Source organism: Plectropomus leopardus, chromosome 10 (genome assembly GCF_026936395.1).
Source record: "Plectropomus leopardus strain MGB_pleo_1.0 chromosome 10, ASM2693639v1, whole genome shotgun sequence".
NCBI lineage: Eukaryota > Metazoa > Chordata > Actinopteri > Perciformes > Serranidae > Plectropomus > Plectropomus leopardus.
The window spans coordinates 2,156,671-2,177,827 of NC_142185.1; the positions used below are offsets into that span (position 1 = coordinate 2,156,671).

At 41.2% G+C, this 21,157-nt stretch overlaps 1 protein-coding gene across 3 annotated transcripts in view; it reads right to left on the reverse strand.

Moving 5' to 3' along the window:
- The window catches only part of pde9aa (phosphodiesterase 9aa), a 48,904-nt gene that overhangs the window by 12,968 nt on the left and 14,779 nt on the right, over positions 1–21,157 (reverse strand). For 2 of the 3 annotated variants that reach the window (XM_088082841.1, XM_088082840.1), the window contains exons 4-6: positions 14,046–14,089; positions 8,780–8,834; positions 6,119–6,189 (exon numbers count right to left, since the gene is read on the reverse strand). In XM_088082841.1, the coding sequence (XP_087938967.1) occupies positions 6,119–6,189; positions 8,780–8,834; positions 14,046–14,089 (170 nt within the window). Of the gene's footprint in view, positions 1–6,118; positions 6,190–8,779; positions 8,835–9,225; positions 9,294–14,045; positions 14,090–21,157 lie in introns of those variants that run through there. The other variant, XM_088082842.1, reaches the window with a different exon arrangement.

Sequence of the window (21,157 nt, forward strand, 5' to 3'; positions counted from 1 at the left end):
CATGAGTCATGTTAAAGATGAAAAGATAAGATATTAATATATTTAAAACCATTATCCTCCTGATTCCCCTCAGAGTTAACTACAGAAAAGTCTTTTATGGTCACCTTGAAACTTTAGAAATCTAACTTTGGTTGATGAGCTTCTGCCATACTCAAACATATAACCAAATAGGTAGCAACTGTGAGGTGTCATGTAACATGAAAGGCTGGATCCTCAGGAAATGTGGAGGTGGAGATGGTACACACAGTCTCCTAAAATGTATTTTTGAGCAGTCAGTCTTACACAGTATGTGTATGAATGTCCCCTGTGATGATGGCCATGTTGAGGCCTAAAGTCTGAAACCTGTCAGAGCAGAGAAGATTACAGCAGCTAATCAAAGCTGAGATCAAACTAGAAATACTGCCATCCGGTTGTAAGCCTCTGCTCATCAGTCAAGTGTCTCTAACAGTTTACATCTATGTCTATGAAAACATGGATGCCTCACACAGACCTTCCCCCCGATAGCACAGATCTGTCTCTCAATCAGCAACATTTCAACATTACTTTGAACATTAGTGTCACCAATTCAGTATCTGACCAAATGTCTCCTTCTCTGTTCCTGAGATATGATGCTGGGTAATGGCCAGAAAAGTGTTTTTGAAGAACATTGTGATGTCACAGTGAAGTTGACCTTTTGGATATAAAATACCAAAATCTGATTGGTGCATCCTTAAGTCCAATTGGATATTTATTCTAAATTTGAAGAAATTATCTCAAGGCATTATTGAGATATTGCGTTTATTAGAATGGGACAGACACATGTCTGCATGGATAGACAACCTGAAAACATAATGCCCCCCAGCCACGGCTATCAGAGCCATAACAAAAGCATTTTGTCATACAATGTGATGACATGCCAGATACTGATAATGCTGTCAATCACTTGCTGTGTTGCACTTTGAGGGCTTGAAATGACAAACAGCCCAAAACCTACATTATTCTGGTCTGGAGCTCTGCAGACTGGATGTTTGCCCCAGTAGATATATCACGGCTGCTTTATGCTGAATGAAGATAATTTCAGTGAGTTGAGAGACTGAGGAAAGTAGGAGGTTGGGGAGTGTCTGCGAGCTGCTGGTGTAGGAGGTGGATACTGAGAGAGGGGAACAGAGCCTGGAGCTGTACACTGCAGAATCAGCAGCGGCCACTCAGTGCGGCTGCAGCAGCCTGTATAAGAACAGCTGTCTGTCGTCTGACTGCAGTCACAAGTCACCATACATAAGTCTCTGACTGTGTGTGCTCCTCCGTCTGCCTCCTTCATCAATCGACCTCCTCCTGCTCAAACAGAAAAGGTTGCCCCTGACTACACTCCTGCTCCCATTAGAATAGGTGACCATGGCGACCAAAGTCATGAGAGGATGGAGAAATCTGTGTGGGCGCCACACGGTTGCCATAGCTACCAGGTATCCTGGCAAATGGCATGCTTGCGTGAAGTGGCTGTGTGTCACATCTGCAACTACTAAAGTACAACCACTCAGGAAGAAGGTACTGACAGAAATCATTTTTAAGACTGCACACAATTTTCATACAAGTTCAGCAATTGTCCTGTGTCTGCCCTGCAGGGAAGCTGTCATGTCAAAATTCTGGAAGATCCTGGTTTAGATCAAAAGTGAGAATGTGAATGAAATTGGTTAAGACCCCATGAAGAAGAATTTGGTGTAAACTGAATTTGCTGTTAATATATCTTCTCATACAATAACATATTTGCCAATTGTTTAAATTAAATGCTGCAGTGTGCTGTGGTTAAGGTGTAGATTGCATTGGTAATGTTTAACACTGTGACTGATCATTTAGTCCTCCTTTCCGCACAGACAGAAGTACAGTTCAAGCAACAAGTGGATGAAGACAACAACCTCAATGTTGCATGACAGTGATGCTTGCGGACCTCAGATGATGTTAAAGCACACCCTCGAGTGTAATACTGCTTAAATGAACACCATTTTCAGGATTTTTGAAGCCAGAAGTAAAAATCTAATGTTAGGCTATAAACAAAGTACACTACTGTCACATGACCGTCACCGACACAGACCACAGACCTTTTTTTCTTCTAACCAAAAACCAATTCAAAAAACCCCCTGACTTTGAGACGAGGGAACCGCAAGTGCCGAAATGCTGACTCATTTCTGTGTTTTAGGTATTATTAACCCTCAATGGCATGGTGTTGCCCTCAGGCAACAAACTACATTTTTGGACCTCACACTGCCACTTTAATTGTTTTTTAAATTTTAACATAGTAGCATATCACCAGACATGTATGTGTCCAATAAAATGAGGGGCTGAAGTGGGTTTGACCTTCTGTCTTCTGTCTTTAGGAGGCAGAGCCGCATGGGGCACAATGTCACCAAATTAAAAGATTATTATTACTTTTTAACATGTTTAAGTCTTCAATAACCTTAAATAAAAAAATATGTGCATATGCATCAGCATGTAAAGAAGCATTTTTGATTATTTTAGGGGTGGCACGGTGGCATCGTGGTTCGCACTGTTGCCTCACAGCAAGAGGGTAATGTTAAATAATTATTTATGATAATTTTAAATATAGTTTTTCCTTAAACATTTTTCTCTTTTTTCCTTTTTTTAAAAAATTCCTTAATCTACTAATTTCTTGGAAATTCAGTTTCTTGGAATTTTTGGAACATTTCTTACCAAGTTCCTCATTGCTATTTTCCCATGTTTCTGAAAGAAATTAAACCAATATGCTCAAGGTTCAAAGGTTGAAATACTTGTGTATGTGTATATGTATGTACATGGATATGTGTGTGTATGTTTACATGTATGTAAGTCTGTGTGTGTAAAGATGTAAGTGTATGTATATATGATAGAGATGAGGTTAACAAATTAAATAACTGAGTAGCTGAGAAGGGGTAGGAAATAACAAGATTATAATTCTACTCCTTTTCAATTATTTATGATGCAATTTCTTGTTGCTTATTTGAATCTGTTTATTGAGGGGTTTGTTTTTGCATAGATTATAATCCATTTTTGTTACTGTCAATTTGTTTGTTTGTTTTTTTTTATCTTTTTCTGTTTGTTTCTTTGTTTAACACATTCCAACTATATATTTTTTAAAAAGGCATCTGTAAGCATCACAAGAAAAGTGATGTTGCTACAGGTTTCAATGTGTTAAATCAAAAATGTGTGTGCAAAGCTATTGTGCTCAGTGGTACCAAAGAGTAAAAGCATGAGAAGAATGATTGTGTTGTGTTAAAGGTAGACAGAAAAGCATTTTTGAGTGCAGTGCAGTGCAAACACCGTTAAAGACAAATCTGAGACTCTGGCTGCTCATTTCTATCTGATTTGTGTTGAATGTGAAAAACACTGACTTGATGTATAACTCACATATTCAACATGACCTTTATCTTTAATCACAGCCTTACCAGGATGTAATGATTGCAAAAGATCACTGATTAAATGTTCCTGTGGGTTATTACTATGGCAGCTAGCCTGCTGAGAACACAGAGACCTACATTATATAAAAAACATGATGGCAGGACAGAGCAGCGGGCCAAGCTATCACTACCTTTATTGATCCAGTTTTATAGCTGGCTTTTATCTTGAGTGAACTGACATATCACTGACTGCCAAGATGCCATCAGACAAGCAGCTGCAAACTCTTTCAAGTGCGGCAAACAAGCTTCCTCCTCACAGGTGATGAAAGTGATATTGGTCATGTGAAGAGGACAGCGCACAGCTGTATGACCTCAGGTTCAGTGTTGTGTAAGGGTGAAGACGACACATTCCTTCCTGCTCTAAACAGGTTAAAAAGTGGTCAATGTTCAGCAGATGCTCATGAGAGTGCAAGGTTAGCAGCCTCTGGAGGTGGGTTAGCAGACCACATTACCTGAGCAGCTTCCACTTATCTAATCACAGCCTCATAAAGTGTGGAGGAACACAGGTTCAGACAGCATGCTCTGAAGGCATGCACTTATCTTGAGACCCATCAGTCTGAGCACTACTGTACAGCGTTTAGGTAATACTCTTCTCTCTGGAGTTCTGATTCAAAGCTTGCTAAAGTAAACACCATGACATCAAGATGCAGAACTTAACACCAACAAAATGCTGCTGTTGACAGTGGAATCTATAGAATCTCCTGTTGGAAGCAACTACAGTCTCAAGTTCACAGGTCTGTAATTTGATCTCTTTAACTTCCCTCAACATGCCTGTGTGTAGCCTCACTAGCAAAAATGGATCAATGAATTACAGTCAGGCAAGACCATAGACTGTACATAAAGATGAACGACATGACAATGCCCTAAAAGTGTGGCTTTTCAATCTGGATCACCCCCTGGTGACTGACTGCAGTATAGGTCATAAGCCCCTCCATGTTAGTGAATGGGACATAGGCTAAACTAAAAACTTGAAATACACGCCAAATAAATTTTTCCCAAAGATTATTTCTGTCACTGAAGGTGGTTCTCCTCACCCTGATTTTTGTGTTTTTCATGATAAGTTTGGTTGTAATGAGTTATTAAATTACCAAAGGAGGCTTTTCCACCATGATTGACAGCTTTGACAGCCAATCCCTGCGCTCGCATTCAATATAGCTGCTTGCGATTGGTTGGACGGGTGTTTTGGCGGGAACTCCCCCACCATCGCTACTGCGCAGTCTCTGGTTCTCGGTGACATCACCCTTGCAAGATGGTAACGCCTGCATCCGGGATATTTTCTGTCACAGTGAGAGGATGTGGAGACACGTCGTCTATTTTTCTTTACAGTCTATGGACCAGACTGAAACATCTCAACCACCAGGTCTTGTGGAGACATTACTGGTCTTCTAACAACTCTAAAAGCAGCAGCTCCGTTTCTTTGGCATCTGGCTGCAGACTCAGCGGGGGTCTGCAAGCGCATGTGCAATAGGTATCTCTGCAGGAGCATGTACAAGAGTTCGCAGTTGACAGGAAATCACATGTTCTAAGCAGCAGAAGATGGTGGTAGAAGAAAATAGAGACAAGAGAGAAGAAAAAAGAGAGTGGTAACTGACTAAATTTTGAGAGTACTTAAAGTAAGTTTTTGGAGTTCTGTGGAGTGTTTTGGGTTTTTTTGTTGCTGGAATTATCATTTGGTGAAAATCAGGCAAATCTAGCTGCCATTTGCAAGTTAGCATCCAACATGAAGAAGAGGAACAGAAAGAAGTGAGCTGATGGGTGTAAAAACGGAGGAGAAGGCCGTGCTTTATTGAGTGCGACGAGCTCACTGAGTGGTTTAACACACAACTAGATGACTGGACTATTTCATTTAAAGACTTCATTACAGTACTTGTGTAAATGCACTTACTCATGCCATTACTTGTTTGAATCCTATTGTCATTTGATAAAGTGTTTCATTGGTTTAAAGTGTGTCTTATTCTTTCTCTATATAAATATATGAATTCAGGGTTTTCGATTTCGGCATAGCCTATTCAATTTTTTTATAGGAAAAAAGTTTATAATTTAATTTGATTTCCAGTTAAGTGCTGAGACCTCTCCTGTGAATGTGTTTGCGCGGATCTTACTGCACGTGTGCTAATGGAGTCCTGTGGGTCTGCAACTAGGTGGTCTTGGTTTCCTTTGCTTTAGGTTTAACTACCTCCACGACTAACGCCATTCCCATCAGCCCAAACTCTACTTCATCTTTAGAGCTTATTCACAAATGCTAAATGCTATTATGGTACCACACTGAACTAAGACATTGACGACACAGCTGCCAGCATGTAGATTCTTCACTAATACACAACAGTAACATTTTTTGATGAGCGTAATCAAATTGCTGCTTTTCTAAACAGATGAGAGTAAGATAAAGCACTGGTTCATCACTTCAGCCAGACAGTTTATGAATTAAATCAGATTCATTCAAGTTTTTGAAATAACTTGACTGGAAATTAAGAAATTAACAAATGCTTTTTTTAAAACCTTGAATTTTCAAAAGCCTTTGGGTAAGAAGTAGATGTTTAAGGCTGGGTGCAACACTGAGATGAGATATTATGAAAGCTCCTCCTTGGCTTAAACTGTGTTACTTTTTGTGGGGAAGGTGTTTCCTGTTAGTTAGCAGAACAGCTGATGACAGAGGTATGTACATATGACTGAGGTGGTGGGAACAGACTTACACTCTACTCTTTTCTCCAACATGCTGAGACGATTGGTGACCTCGGTCTTCAGCTCGTTGATCTTGAACGCCCTGCGGACAGGTGGGCGCAGGTGGCAGAGAGACAGAGGAGGAGGAATGAGTTAACAAAGATAAAGGATCTGCATCTGACATCTGTCTCTGTGCCAATGATAAATCTTAACGTTTGTTTACACTTTGCTGCTCTAACTTGTATTTAGAGCATAGCTGCAAACCAAACCGACTGTGACATGCCACAGAAGTGCAGTGGTTTGAAGATAAATTCACTTAACCTTTTCAGCAGGAAATCAGCAGCTTCCATTATTAACTGATTGTTTCAGGTAATCTATGAAATAAATAGATAAACTGCCCCGTGGTTGTATGCCTCTGTGCACCAGTCAACTGTCTCTTACAGTTTACATCATGTCTGTGAAAACATGGATGCTTCACACACATCTTCCCCTGACAGCACATAAGATCTCTACAGTCAGCAAGTTTACAGACCAGTGTCACAGATTCAGTATCTGACCAAAGTTCCCCCTTCTGTTCCTTAGATATAATGCTGAGTAATGGCCAGAAAAGTGTTTTTGCAGAACATTATGATGGCACAGTCAAGTTGACCTTTGACCTTTTGGATAAAACATACCATCATTTCATCTTTGTATCCTAATAGACATTTGTGTGAAAGTTTGTCACAATAAGCACATTAATTTTTGAGTTATGGCCAAAAACATCTTTTTTGAGTCACATTGACCTTGGCCTTTAGTCAGTTTATTAATAAGTCCAAGTAGACAAGAGTCAAATTTGAAGAAATTCCCTCTGTTATCTGGACATATTGCATTCATGAGAATGAGACAGATGCAAGGTCACAATGACCTTGACCTTTGACAATCAAAATCTAATTAATTCATTATTGAGTCCAAGTGAATATTTGTGTCAAATTTGAAAAAATTCCCTCAGTGTGTTCATGAGATAGCTTGTTTATAATAATGAGACACAAAAAGAAAGTCACAGTGAGCTTCACTTTGACCTATGACCACCTAAATCTAATCAGTTCAATGATTTGTCCAAGTGGACATTTTTGGCAAATCTGAAGAAATTCCCTCTAAACATTTTTGAGATATGGCATTTACAAGAATGAGATAGATGCTATGTCACATTGACCTTGACCTTTGATCTACAAACACCAGAATTGAATAAATTAAGCGTTGAGTCAAAGGGGACGTTTGTGCTAAATTCGACAAATTTCCCTGAAGGTGTTCTTGAGATATTACGTTCACAAGAATTAAACAGATTAGGTCACACTAATCTTGACCTTTGACCACCCAAATCTAATCAGATTGTTGAGTCCAAGGGGATGTTTGTGCCAAATTTGAAAATTCTCTCAAGGCATTTTTTTAAAATATCATGCTCACGAGAATGGGACAGACAGCCCAAATACATAATGCCTCTGGTTTCAGCTATCAACAGTGCAAAGGTATAGAAATGAAAGTCATTTTTAGGTTCCAGGATTTAGAATCTGTGTCCCAAACTGAATTCTTTTTTAAAAATATTTTTTTTATTGTTGTTCAGATAAGATAAGAAATTAAAAATCACAATTAATTAGTTGATTAATCAATAACAGATATAATTATTGCAGCCCTACACTCAGTTGTCATTATCTAGCAGTGCCCTCACTGCAGCTGTATCTACCGAGAAATCTATCTATCTATCTATCAGACCGTATTACACAACTTCTTATCCTGTGTGCCTATTAATGCTCCAACACTGCACCAACGGTCTAATGTCCTGCTGCAGCAGTGGACTCCTGTCCAATCTGCTCCTGTGGACCAGTGAGACTATCAGCACCAGTGTCACCCAGTAGACCTCCCTGTACAGGACACATGATTCCAGAAAAAAAACCAAAAAAAAACAAACATGATATGATAGCTGAGGAGTCGGTGCAGTGAAATCACATCTGGAGTCAGTGGGGAGGATTAGTGAGAGGTGCAAAGACAAAGCCCAGAGGCAGATAGGAATGAACTCATTAAGAGAGACAGCAGCTCCACAACATTCAACAGTCACATTCACAGGTTGGAGCTGCCAAGTGAAATAACTCATAAGAGGATTGCTGCAGAGCTCCCGCCTCTTGGGATTATAAAATACATTGGTGCATTGTCACCTCTGATAATTTATTCATACTTTGTTGCTTTCTTAGTACTACCAGTCTTAATCTGTCTTAATCTTTTTTCTCATAAATTTAATCTTGTTATATTACAACTTTATTCTTGTTTCTTCTCATAATATTACTATTTTTCTCTCGAAATTTATGAATTTGTTCTCAGAATATTATGACTTCATTCTCCAAATCAGATGATTTTTTTTTTCGTTAACATGGCCACAGTCCTCCATCTTACATTATCATTAAGTTACAAAACAAGCTTGTTTTTGTCAGTCTGTCTCAAGGTTCTTTCCTGACACCAAACATGGACAGCACTCTAGAAACAGCTCAAAAGAATTAGCAACCTGATGAAAAGCGGAGATAATGTAATAGAGAGTAATAGAAGGCCACAAAATGATTTTGATTTATGAATTAAAAAACAAACAAACAGAAAATATCCACATTGCAGTAGCTGCTGCAGTAGAACAAGTTAACAGTGAAGAACACAGTGAGCCGGCTTCTTACCTTGAAAACTGCTCTGCTACTTGCGTCAGTACATTCTGAAAGAGTTCCTCTTTATCTGAGGAGAGAGCAAGCGTGGAGCCGTGTTAATATACACACACCCACACACACATGCACATTTACACTGTAAACAGACTGTAGGACTGCTGAGACACACACATACACACACACATGAATACAGAGGAGTCTAAGGTAAACATTTGAATCCACTGGGGCAGAATATTCCAATAAAAACACAACAGCTACCAGAAGTACTGTGCATCACCAGTTTAACATACTTACTCACACTCATGCACACATGCGGACACACACACACACACAGACATAAATCCATGCTGAGGTTATGAAGTCAATCAGAGGACATCTGATGGCCAAAGCAACAGATGGCAGAGGCAGAGGAGTGAGCGCAGAGAAGATAAATAAAATGTGCCCCCTCCCTCTAATCTCACCATGAGCAGCAGAGTATGTGCTGAAGCGGCTGACAGCTTGATGTCTTAACAAGCCACTTCTGATTCCTCTTCCCACACACTGAGAACAGGCTACATTCACAAACAAAGCCCTGCCATAGGCTCAAAGCTCCATCGTAGTGGGCAAAGTTCAACACTATGGGCCAATAAACTAACAGCTATAAGAAATTGTAAAAAAAAAAAAAAAAAAAGATATTGTCGGTCTGTAGTAGTTTGTACATTGTGTCTCTCACATTCCATGTTTCATGGGGGGTCAGAGGTCACTGCAGGCTGTTGTTAAAAAATTCCTCTCTGTGATTAATTAAGCCACTTCAGCTGGAGTGACTAAACGGACTGGATCGTCACTCTCACACAATAACATCCTGAATTATTTCTCTACACAAACATGTTTGAAATAGTCCCAAAGTTAATATGTTTTAATGAGGATTACTGGTTTAACCTTTTGAAACCCGAGCAAATTGGCCTGATTCCTTTCAAGAACAAATGAAGAAAGGAATGAGTAACTTTACAGGAAATTACACAAAATATTGGCAAGGAATTAGTTAAAATTACAAGAAAATTACCTACAAATTTGAACACAGAAAAAGAAAAGTAAAACACAAAAAAGCAAACAAGGAAATGACATGAAAAGAATTTTAAAACATCAATGGTTTTTCTATGACATGATTTTAAATATATAATCATAATAATTACAAATGGCATTGTACGGAATTTCTTTCCTAGTTTTTTTTTTTTCCGGCCATTTTTAGTTACATAGGGATTGGGCCCTTGTCTGTGGAGATAGACATGTTGCACTGCCATATTTCTACAGTTTTTACGATTTTTCGTCGGTTACCTGAGTTAGCAGCCCCTCCATGATGAGCACCGTCAGCGTCAACAACATTGATTTCTCTTTAACATGGTTTGTTCAGTGTTTTTGACCGATGGGTCTTTTGAATTGTAGAGGAAGAGACCTCTATGGGTAACCTCAGCTCCTGATTAAAACTACCTGAACATCTGGATCTTAAGGTATCAGAGAAAAAAAGGTGAGCACACATTAGCAGGTGCTAGGCTAATGGCCCATCGGCAATGTGCCAAACAGCAAGTTGGACAGGAAGAGACCTCTGCAGGTTCTGCTCCCGATAAAAACTTCCTGTACAATAAACACTGAATGAATCCTGAGCAGAACTTTACGCTTGGCATGTTTCAACTGCTTGCAATCTGCAATCCTTATCAAAAGATGCCACTAAATGCTACATACTGCTCCTTTAAGAGAACATTTCACAAGAGGTTGAGTTCACAAATTGTTTGTCTAATGGAGGAAACACAAGTTTTATATTGTAGAAATATTGAATAAATGCATGTATATCATATAATCAAATTCTGATAATTCTGTGTTAAAGTAATTATAATCACTTGATTGTAGAATTTATGAATCATCAGTTTTAATTTATTTCTTTATTTTGATTGATAAAATGAATTTATATTTTGTTTTTTATTACAAATTTTAACACATTTCCCTAGTTGTACTCACATACTTTTACTTAATTGACATTTTCATTATTTTTACAATATGGTTTTAGTACTTTTGCAACAGTAAATGATCTGAATACTTCCTCCACCGCTGAAACATCATTTACACCATCATAAATGCCTTGTCGGTGCTGGGTTTTTGGTTTTCCTGTAACACCGTTACTGACACTCTGTAAAATCTACTGTTTACAATGTTTAGCCAAAGTTTACTCAACAGTGCGTCTATCTCACCACTGCAGCAGCTCCTCTACTTCTTACAGCCTTTTTTGGTGGCATCCCATTTTTTAGGCATGTCTCAGAGTCTTTGCACACAGCACTTTGCACAGCTGCCCATATATATACTGTTAAGGGGATGTTACCTGTGCTAATAGGTGTGTCAGAGCACATTTGCATAGTTAAGAATGTTTGGTGCATCTATCGATAGTTGATATCTCTTATTTTTTCTCTTGACAAAAAAATATGAGACATATTAGAGATTGTTGCAGTATGAGGCCCACTGAATACATTTACATCCGGACAATAAAACAAGTCTTTTGGAGAAAGTGGCAGCAGGACAAAATTATTATGATCTAGTTTATCTAGTGTTCTCTCCTGTGAAGCAGCAGTGCAATGAGAGGACAGAGTGTTGTGACAATGCTCGATTTGTGTCTGAATTTTAACAGGAGTTAAATGTTCAGAGGTTGAAACTGGAGGCAGTCGCCTGTTTCTGTGTATAGGACTTTGTGTGGAGATTGTCAAAAGAAGAATGCATCACTGTATGTGATGGCTTCTCTTTTCTGCTCTCACCGCCATCTGTTCTCTATCTGAAGTCTTTGTTCTGCTCTGGGTACAGTTTGACCTGGCCTTGCTGCGGGGTCATGCTGCACAGATCACTGTGCACTCTGTACAGCAATGCTACTGTTCTGTTACAACATTAATTACCAAATAGAGCTGATGAACATGCTGCTCCATTTCCTGTTATTAACCTGGCAGAAATGGAGCCTAATATATCATATGTTTACTAGGGCTGGACCCAAATATTTGACTATTAGTTTATTAGTAGCTTTTCAGTTTTCATTTTGGCATTCAGAGAAAAAAATTTTTCAGAGGATGAATGCCATTTCGGTGTTTGTGATCCTGCTGCTGGGCCTGTCACACACACAGTGACAGGAAGGATCATTTTACCCAACAGTTATTAACTTCTTCGGTCTTTTACATGTGTGAAATGAAAACCGTCTCTGTCAGTCAGTAATGTGTGTCACGTGAAGAGGGCTGTTGTGAGATGAGTGAGGAACAATGCAGGAGTTGATTAGTATGTTTACATGATGTTAGAAAAACTCACTATTTTGCTAATCTGACTAAAACCAAAAAGGTATCCGTGTTGTCACCGTTCAACATGCAACCTGTTGCCACTTGCTAACTTATTTGGTTTGTGACATAAAAGGTCACCAGAAAAAGGTCCAATAGCAACTAGCTGAAAGGTGGAGATGGACATATCTCTGTCTATAAATGGATTCTCCCCTGCCGCTTGTATACTGGGACAAGGATAGTAGTCCATATAAACGGCCTAATCGAGTATGACCCTAGCTAGCCTCAACTTAAATTTGTGTGCACGTACTCTGTGAAGTCTACAGCAGAGTTTTAGGGGGTATCTTAGGAATCTGAGCCCAGCACTGTCGCTGATGTGATGTTAAGTCTCTATAAAACCAGTTATATGGCTTTGAACTACTGAAGTGAAGTTGTTATGAGATCAGAAGCTTTTTATAGATCTTTTCCCATGTGTTTGTGTGTGTGTGTGTGCGTGCATGCATGCGTGCGTGCGTGCGTGCGTGCGTGCGTGCGTGCGTGGGCCACAAAAGGAAAAGGCGTTTAAGACGAGTTCAAATGGATTTTGGTTAATACTCCCTGTTAATACCTGGTGGTTGCAGATTTAGGAGAGCGCAGGTTTCTGGGGTTTCTTCAGAGCAGATCAGAGTACTTAATTAAAGGTCTACTATGCAGGAAGTGTAAGTGTTTATAAAAAAGAGAAAAATCAATCCCAGCTTTGTCACCTGATGTTTTGCCTTGCTATGTTTGCTTTTTTTTCTGTGTCTGTGGATTTCCTATTTTCCTCTTGAATGCGTGTTGCTTACAGCCAGGCACCAGGAGTCAGATGCATAAACAATGTGCATGCATGAAAAACATGCATATGGCTTTCCCACACATTAGCTGGTGTGCAGTGAGAATATGCACACCTCACAGTCTTCATGTTTTAGGGCTTCCCCACTTTTTTTCATACTCAGTGTACTGTGCTTCAGGGGAGGTTTTGGCCTTCACATTTTGCTACGGAGTGAGCACTCTTGACTTTCATGCTACTCTTTGGTATTCGTAGTAGCACACAGGCAGGCAGCGACACAGATGAGAGATAAGGAGAGATCTTCTGCTTAGAGGTGGTGAATTTACAGCTCACAGCAACTTATTACAACACAGTGTCTGGCTTTTTTTTTGTTTCTATTGTCCGCAAAAAATGTTTTCAATTTGCTATTAGCACTGTTAGCTTGTTAACTAAATGACGTGAATGCCGCAAATGTAATCATGTCGTCTACATATCGCAATGAAACCCGTTTGAACTTTCAAACTTTTTATAGAAAAAAGTAGAATCATCAAATATTGAACTGCCAAATCTGATTCGACTGGCATAATTCTGAGTCAGGTACAGGGCTACCAGGCATACACATGATTTTAACTGAGATCACTGTGGGTGATATGATAAGGAAAGAATATTAATTGAAAGATGCATAACATTGTTTTTAGCATTGTTTTGGGCAGCACAAGTATCAATATGCAACTGAGTGTTCAAGGGTGTTTCTAAACCCATTTATGGCAAACTGTGGGTTTGGAAATAAGGCTAGTGCACATGCACCCTGCACCACAATGATCAAGATTTAGAAAACAGAATCAGGGAGTGCGCACGGCTTTATAATTCTGACAAAAAAGAATGTGTATGCCTATTTCTGCCTTTGTGCATACACACAGTTTTAGATGTGAATCTACACAGAGTTTCATGCATCTGGCTGCTGGTCACTACCTTTTTATAAAGCCCAATCTCACCTGTGTGCTGTGGCCAGGAATGTCCCAAACACAGCAAAATCAGAAAGTCCAGGCAGAGAGCAGAATGTGTGCAGATACACACTGAGTGGCTCATTGTGAGGACTGGGAGGGATTACTGCTGTGTGAGTCGGTACATTGTTTTTGAGGAAAATCCTGCATAATATGCCTTTAATGGCTCTATCTGAGTGAATTTGTGTGTGTGTGTATTCCCTGGAACTCACCAGCGAGCTGTCCTCCAGTCACAGGCACCACTCTGTACGGCGACCTTCAACACAACAAGACACACAGGCAGGTTAGTGCAGAGCAGAGGAGGTATGAAGCTGAAAGAAATTCTCCATCCTTCCTCTGAGCTGACACGCTGTACTCTTCCTCCCGCTGACTAATTCAAGTGGTAAGGCAGACACACACACACACACACACCCTGTTTACAGAGAAAGATTAACAACACTCAGATGATGTTTGTCAAATAAAAGCTTTCAGATTTTACCCTAAGATAAGATAGCAACCATGAACACAAGCGTACACGCACTCACACACACGTACACACACACACACACACACACACACACACACACACACAAACACAGTGTCCTCCCTTATCATCGTGTGTCTGTGGATGTGTGTGAATTCGCATAAGGTTGTGAGTGGAGTGTATTGAGTGTTTTGTCTAACAAGTCCAGGGCAATTGCCATAATTTAGGTTGAAGGGTCATTCCATTTCCTCGCTCCACTGACAGCTCTCGGAGTGCATGTTGGAAGAAACATGGGAGAGACTGCTGCTCAGTCCACCTTTTTGTTCTGGGAAAAATGGAAAATTTAGACAGCACTGGACAAGCCTCTGAAGGTCATTGTGAATTACCAAACAGCAGCTTTGGAAAATTCCATTGTACAAATGAAACTGGATGTGTCATCTCTGGATAAGACGGGGTTAATAAATAAAGATGCTGTTACTGCTTCACAGTTTATAGATTTAATGGACAATAATGCAGCAGTTTTCAACCTTACATCTTCTCACTCTGATGTAAACATCGATATAAATACAGACTGAAAATGACAATTGCTGTTGTCTTCTCCTATGATAAATATGATCATGTCATGTGTTGTTAATTTAGGTCACTCCCAGAGATGATTCATGATCTCTGGGGCCTTCATAAAGATTTCCTTTTTAAAATGTTTCCCTCACCATCAACACTTTACACTTAAAAATAAAAGCAGTAGTGTGGTACAGTGTGTTTAGGTGCAGGCATCACATCGTCTTGAACCTGTCCAGTGGTTCAAGACATAAACAACTACATGCAAGTTGCTAATGTGAGAAATGTGAATATCAGCATTTCAGCCACCTGCTGCAACAACCGTTCCCCATCTAACAGGTGAGCTGAGCCTGTCTTCCAAAAAAGAAAAAATGAAACTGACAACATCAGGACATGTTTACGAGCACTGTCAGTGTTAACACCTTAATCACGATGTGATTAAGGTCCATAATTAACACATTCATTATTTTTAATCACGTTAATTGCTGACTGACATTCTCATCTATAAGAGGCTTCACCTGGCTAAGTTTTAAAGTTAGAGTGATGATAAAGGTATCATATGACACTAGAAGACCTGACGAACTCAGTGATATCAACCACTGTCAACCAACCATAGCTTCTAGGTAAGGAGGTAAAATAACGCTCCAAAGTTGGGCTAAATTTTGGCAATGGCAAAACAACATAGCCATTTCTCAGAGGTGCCTTGACCTCTGACCTCAAGATATCTGAATGAAAATGGGTTCTGTGGGTACCCATGAGTCTCCCCTTTACTGATATGCCCACTTTATGCTCGTCTCATGCAGGTTTTTTTTGCTGTCATTTGATTCCCAATCAAGACAATGATTTAAGGATTTCTTTATCATATCAATATGCAAGAAATTGCAATTAATTGTGATTAACTATAGAAATTTTCAAAGGCCCCACCGTCACCCTTACAGAACATTTGTGAGGGCGCCACTCAACCTAACTTACATAACTTTACGATAAGTATGTAACGTGACAACGTCATTCTCGGTGCGCTAATTTGTTAGATATGAAAAACAATCTAGGAGGAGATGCTGTTATGTTGCTGTACACCAATTTATGTTACTGCATGTGTTTATGTACAGTTTTGTCTGATAGATACATCTCTTGCCAGGACAAATGGTGGCTTCTAATAAATACAAAAACATGGAAATATGTAAAATGAAAAAAATGAACACACAACTGCACGGCAACTCACAAAAAAGCTCTTCAGTAATACTGTTGAGTGTTACAGTAAGCAACATCCACATTCATTGCCAAGTGGATGTTATCTACCATGTGTAATCAGAAATAAACAAATCATAATACTTAGTACTGCCTGCCACTGCCCAATCATTTCAAGGGCTGAGGGCTCAACTGCAAAAACCTAATTTTTAGAAAACGTTTGATTCATTTTTTACTGTCAGTTTCATTTGTGTAACTGCAACAAAGAGAGTAATTTGTTGTCTAATTTTAGCGGTGACATTATTGTTTCCTGTAGTGTTTAACAGCCAATCAAAGTGCACGATGCACAAAGAAAACTTGATTAAGGTTTATAGGTTTTTAACAAAAAAACGTTAAGATTTTTTCGAATGGGATGCCCATCAGCTCACTAGTAGAGTGGGGGCCCCTTGTACAAAGGCTGAGATTTTGACACAGGGGCCGTGGGTTCAACTCCAACCTGTGGCTCTTTGCTACATGTTTACCCCTCGCTTCCTCCCATTCACACTTAACCTACCTTTTCAATGAAGGCAAAAAGTCCAAAAAATAATCTTTAAAAAGAGAAAAAAGATTTTAACATCCAGAATATTGACAAAACCTAATTTTACTAACTGCGATGGTCTGGCGAACTGTCCAGGGTGTACCCAGCCTTCCTGCGACCCTTACAAGGACATGCGGTTACAGAAAATGACTGACTAATTTTACTAAATATTGGTGATGTAATCTCAACAACAGATTACTAAATAATCTATTTTTTGCTCCAGTTTTGCTTCTGTCATTCACATTACTAACTTACTTTTGCATAACATAAACATGAGTCAGGCCTGTCTACTTCATAGTGCTGTTTAGCATCATAGCTAGGCTAATGTTAGCACTTAGCACCTGGAACATTTGGAGAGCTATCGGCAATCACAGGCAGAGTAGGTGTGGGTTTTCCTGCAAGGCATACTGGGTAGGCGCACCCTGCGAATCAGTCTCGTCTCGCCTTAATGGCATTTGTAGACATGCATCATTATCCCCAGCAGGATGTGCACTCTGTGATTCCAGTGAACACGGAGAAACATGCAAGATACAAAAAGCAAAGTCACCATTTCTGCTTCTGGTTCTCTGTTCTATCTTGTTTCTCACACTCAGTATGTTTCCATGCACAGTTTAAGAGTAGCTACAGTTATAGCTCAACTAGGCCATTTCATTGGACGACTGTCCTTGTCCCAGGATAAAAGCAGTGGGGGAGAATCCATTTATTGATGTAAATATGTCCGACTCCACCACGACAGCTGGAGCTATGTCCTCTTTCAGCTAGTTGCTATAAACCTTAGTATTTATACAGTCTATAATATAGACCCAATCACACTCATGACTGTTTATTTACGATAACTTAGAGGTAGAAAACCCTGCGTCACGTACATATAAAAAACCAGCAGTGAGTTAAATCTGTCTCTGTTGATTAGTTTTAAGACACCTAAATAAGCAACATCAATATCAGTTCAAGCTTAGCATACGCTGTATTTACAATATTTTCAGCGCTTTGCATTGCTGTCAGACAGCCCTTACTGGCGGGGATTTGAAGATGTTCAAAACTCAACTGAGAAAAACAACCATTTTATTCCACTGAACAGCAGAGCTGCTGCTCTACTGCCGCCTCCATCAGCTGTTGTAGAAGCTAAAGAGGAGACAATATTCAAATATAACAAACACTTACACTGATATTGATTTTTTTAGGTGGCTAAGATATGTTTTGCTGCAGCCTGTCCACAGCAAGAATATATTCAAAATGAATATAAAAAACTACCTTTTCAAGTTGTATGCACCTCACCAGGGCCAAAACACAAGTCTCTTCTCAGTGCTTACATTTTTTCAAATGCCACGTTTTGCAGCACCCCATCCTCCCTCATCACTGAGTCCAGATAAAGTCAGACTGAGGTGTTTACATGACAGAATAGCTCGACTTCCATTCGAATTATCTGGGTGCCTTAGCCAGATTTCAAGAAATTCAATATGGTCCTATTCAGTCAAACTAGCATGTTTACAAGTATTTTAAAATTCCAGTTTTAGTTGGTTGTTGTTGGAGTTTACCCCAGGGAACGAGAAGGAGGTCTCCTACTGTCGTGTTTGCATATGCACCCAACATCAGTGTGGAGTACCCGGACATCTTGGATTCTCTAGGCGGTGCCCTGGAAAGGGTGCCGACTGGGTACTCCATGGCTCTTCTCAAGGGACTTCAAAACTCATGTGGGCAATGATGGAGAAACCTGGAGGGGTGTGATTGGGAGGAACAGCCTGCCTGATCTGAACCCAAGAGGTGTCTTGTTATTGGACTTCTGTGCCAGTCATGGATTGTTCATAACGAACACCATGTTTGAGCATAGGAATGTGCATACGTAAGTGTACTTGGTACAAGAGCTCCCTAGGCCAAAGATCTATGATCGATTTTGTAGTCATATCTTGCAGCCGTCTTGGAACGAACAAACTTCACCTGCATCCTGGGGGAGGTTGAGGACATGGAATCCGAGTGGTCCTTGTTCAAAACCTCCTTTGTAGAGGCGACTGCTCGAAGCTGTGGTCAGAAGGTCGTTGGTGCCTGTTGTGGCGGCCACCAAAGGACCCGCTGGTGGACACCAGCGGTGAAGGAGGCCGTCAGGCTGAAGAAGGAGGCCTTTCAGGCTTTGTTGGCCCGGGGGTCTCCGGAAACAGCAGACAGGTAATGTTTGGCCAGAAGGTCTGCAGCAGAGGCAGCCGCCAAAGCAAAAACTCAGGCGTGGGAGAGTTCGGTGAGGCCATGCAGAAGGACTTTTGGTCAGCCACAAGGAAGTTCTGGCAAACCGTGAGCAGCTCCTGAAGGGGAAGCAGGGCTTGTCTCAGGCTGTCCACAGCAGGGGAGGAGAACTGCTGACCCTAACTGGGGATATTGTTGAATGGTGGAAGGAACACTTTGAGGAACTCCTGAACCCTGCCTTCATGTCCTCTGTGGAGGAGGCAGAGTCTAAAGGCTTGGGGCACCTTCATCCATATCCCTGACAGAGGTTGCTGGGGTAGTCAAAAAGCTTGTTAGTGGCAAGGCGCCTGGAAGTGGATGAGATTCGCCCTCAGATGCTGAAGGCTCTGGACATTGTAGGGCTATCTTGGCTGACTAGCCTGTTCAGTGTTGCGTGGAGGTCTGGTACAGTGCCTGCAGAGTGGTAGACCGGGTTGGTGGTTCCCATTTTCTAAAAAGGGGACCAGAAGGTGTGCTCAAATTATCAGGGTATCACACTACTTAACCTCCCAGGGAAAGTCTACTCCAGGGTGCTGGAAAGGGGGCTCGAACCGATTGTGATTCAGGAGGAACAATGCGGTTTCTGTCCGGGCTGTGGAATAGTGGATCTGCTCTTTACCCTAGTGAGGCTGCTGGAGGGGTCGTTTGCTCATCCAGTCTACATGTGCTTTGTGAACTTGGAGATGGCCTACGACCGTGTCTCTTGGGGAGTCCTGTGGGGGTATTGCGGGAGTACGCGGTGCCAGTTCGCTTCTGCGAGCCATCTGGTCCCTGTATAACCAAAGTGAGAGCTGCGTCCGCATACTCGGTGTAAAGTCAAACACATTCCTCGTTTGTGTTGGCCTCCACCAGGGTTGTCCCTTGTCTCCGATCTTGTTTATGATTGATTTTCATGGACAGGATCTCAAGGCCCAGCGGGGGGGAGGAAAGGAGTCCGGTTTGGGTATCTCAGAATTGCATCTCTGCTTTTTGCAGATGACGTGGTTCTGTTGGCTTCATCACACCCGCACCTCCAGCATGCACTGGGGAGGTTTGCAGCCGAGTGTGCAGCGGTCGGGATGAGAGTCAGCACCTCCAAATCTGAGGCCATGGTTCCGAAAATGGTGGACTGTTGAAAATGGTGGACTATTTCCTCTGGGCGGGGAGTGAGTTGCTACCCCAAGTGAAGGAGTTCAAGTATGTGGGCGTCTTGTTCATGAGTGAGGATAGAACGGAGCATGAGATGGACAGGCGGTTTGGTTCAGTTTCCACAGTGACACGGGAGTTGCATCGGACTGTTGTGGTGAAGAAGTAGCTGAGCCGGAAGGCGAAGCTCTCGATTCACTAGTCCATCTATGTTCCAACCCTCACCTATGGTCATGAGCTCTGGGTAGTGACCGAAAGAATGACATCGCAGATACAAGCGGCCGAAATGAGCTTTCTCCGGAGGGTGGCTGGGCTCAGCCTTAGAGATAGGGTGAGGAGCTCAGACATCCAGGAGGAGCTCGGAGTAGAGCCGCTGCTCTTTCGTGTTGAAAGGGGCCAGTTGAGGTGGTTTCGGCAACTGATAAGGATGCCTCCTGTGCGCCTCCCGCTAGTGGCGTTCCGGGCACATCCTACTGGTAGGAGGCCCCAGGGCAGACCCAGAACACGCTGGACAGATTACATATTTAGTCTGGCCTGAGAATGCCTTGGGGTTCCCCAGGAGGAACTGGAAAGCATTGCTGGGGAGAGGGACGTCTGGAGTGCTCTGCTTAGCCTGTTGCCCCCGTGACCCAGCTTCAGATAATCAGATGGAAAATGATTGATGGATGGATTGTTTTAGTCAGACAAACACAGTAATTCGACTTTTTCTAACATCATATAGACGTACTGACTGCTGTCAGTGGTATCAGACACAGGAGACACTAGGGCTGGGCGATTAATCAGATTTTAATTTCGATTTTTTGGCTTCCTTTAATTTTCAAAACAAGATAATTGAGATAAAAAGATTATGTGCAGCATGATGAGTCTTACAATGTTGCTCCCATTTTGTCTTTTATTTTGTAAATCAAGAACACTCTTTCGTCTTGTTTGTCAAGACCAAACAGAAGTTTCAGCACAGGTTGAAAACAGAGAGCCACAGCGTACTGCCTCTCTGGTTGTTTTGAAACTTCACTGTCTCATTGTGGTTCCAGACAGTGTGCGCAGCACGAGTGAGAACACGAGCGACAACGAGCACAAGTGGGGAGAGCAAACGTGTTTGTGCCGGTGATGGTGACAGTGAGGCTGCAGTGAGAGGAGCAGAGAGTATGACATGAAACATGGATGTGTCATGTGTCAACAGTTGAGGCTGTCTGTCAGAG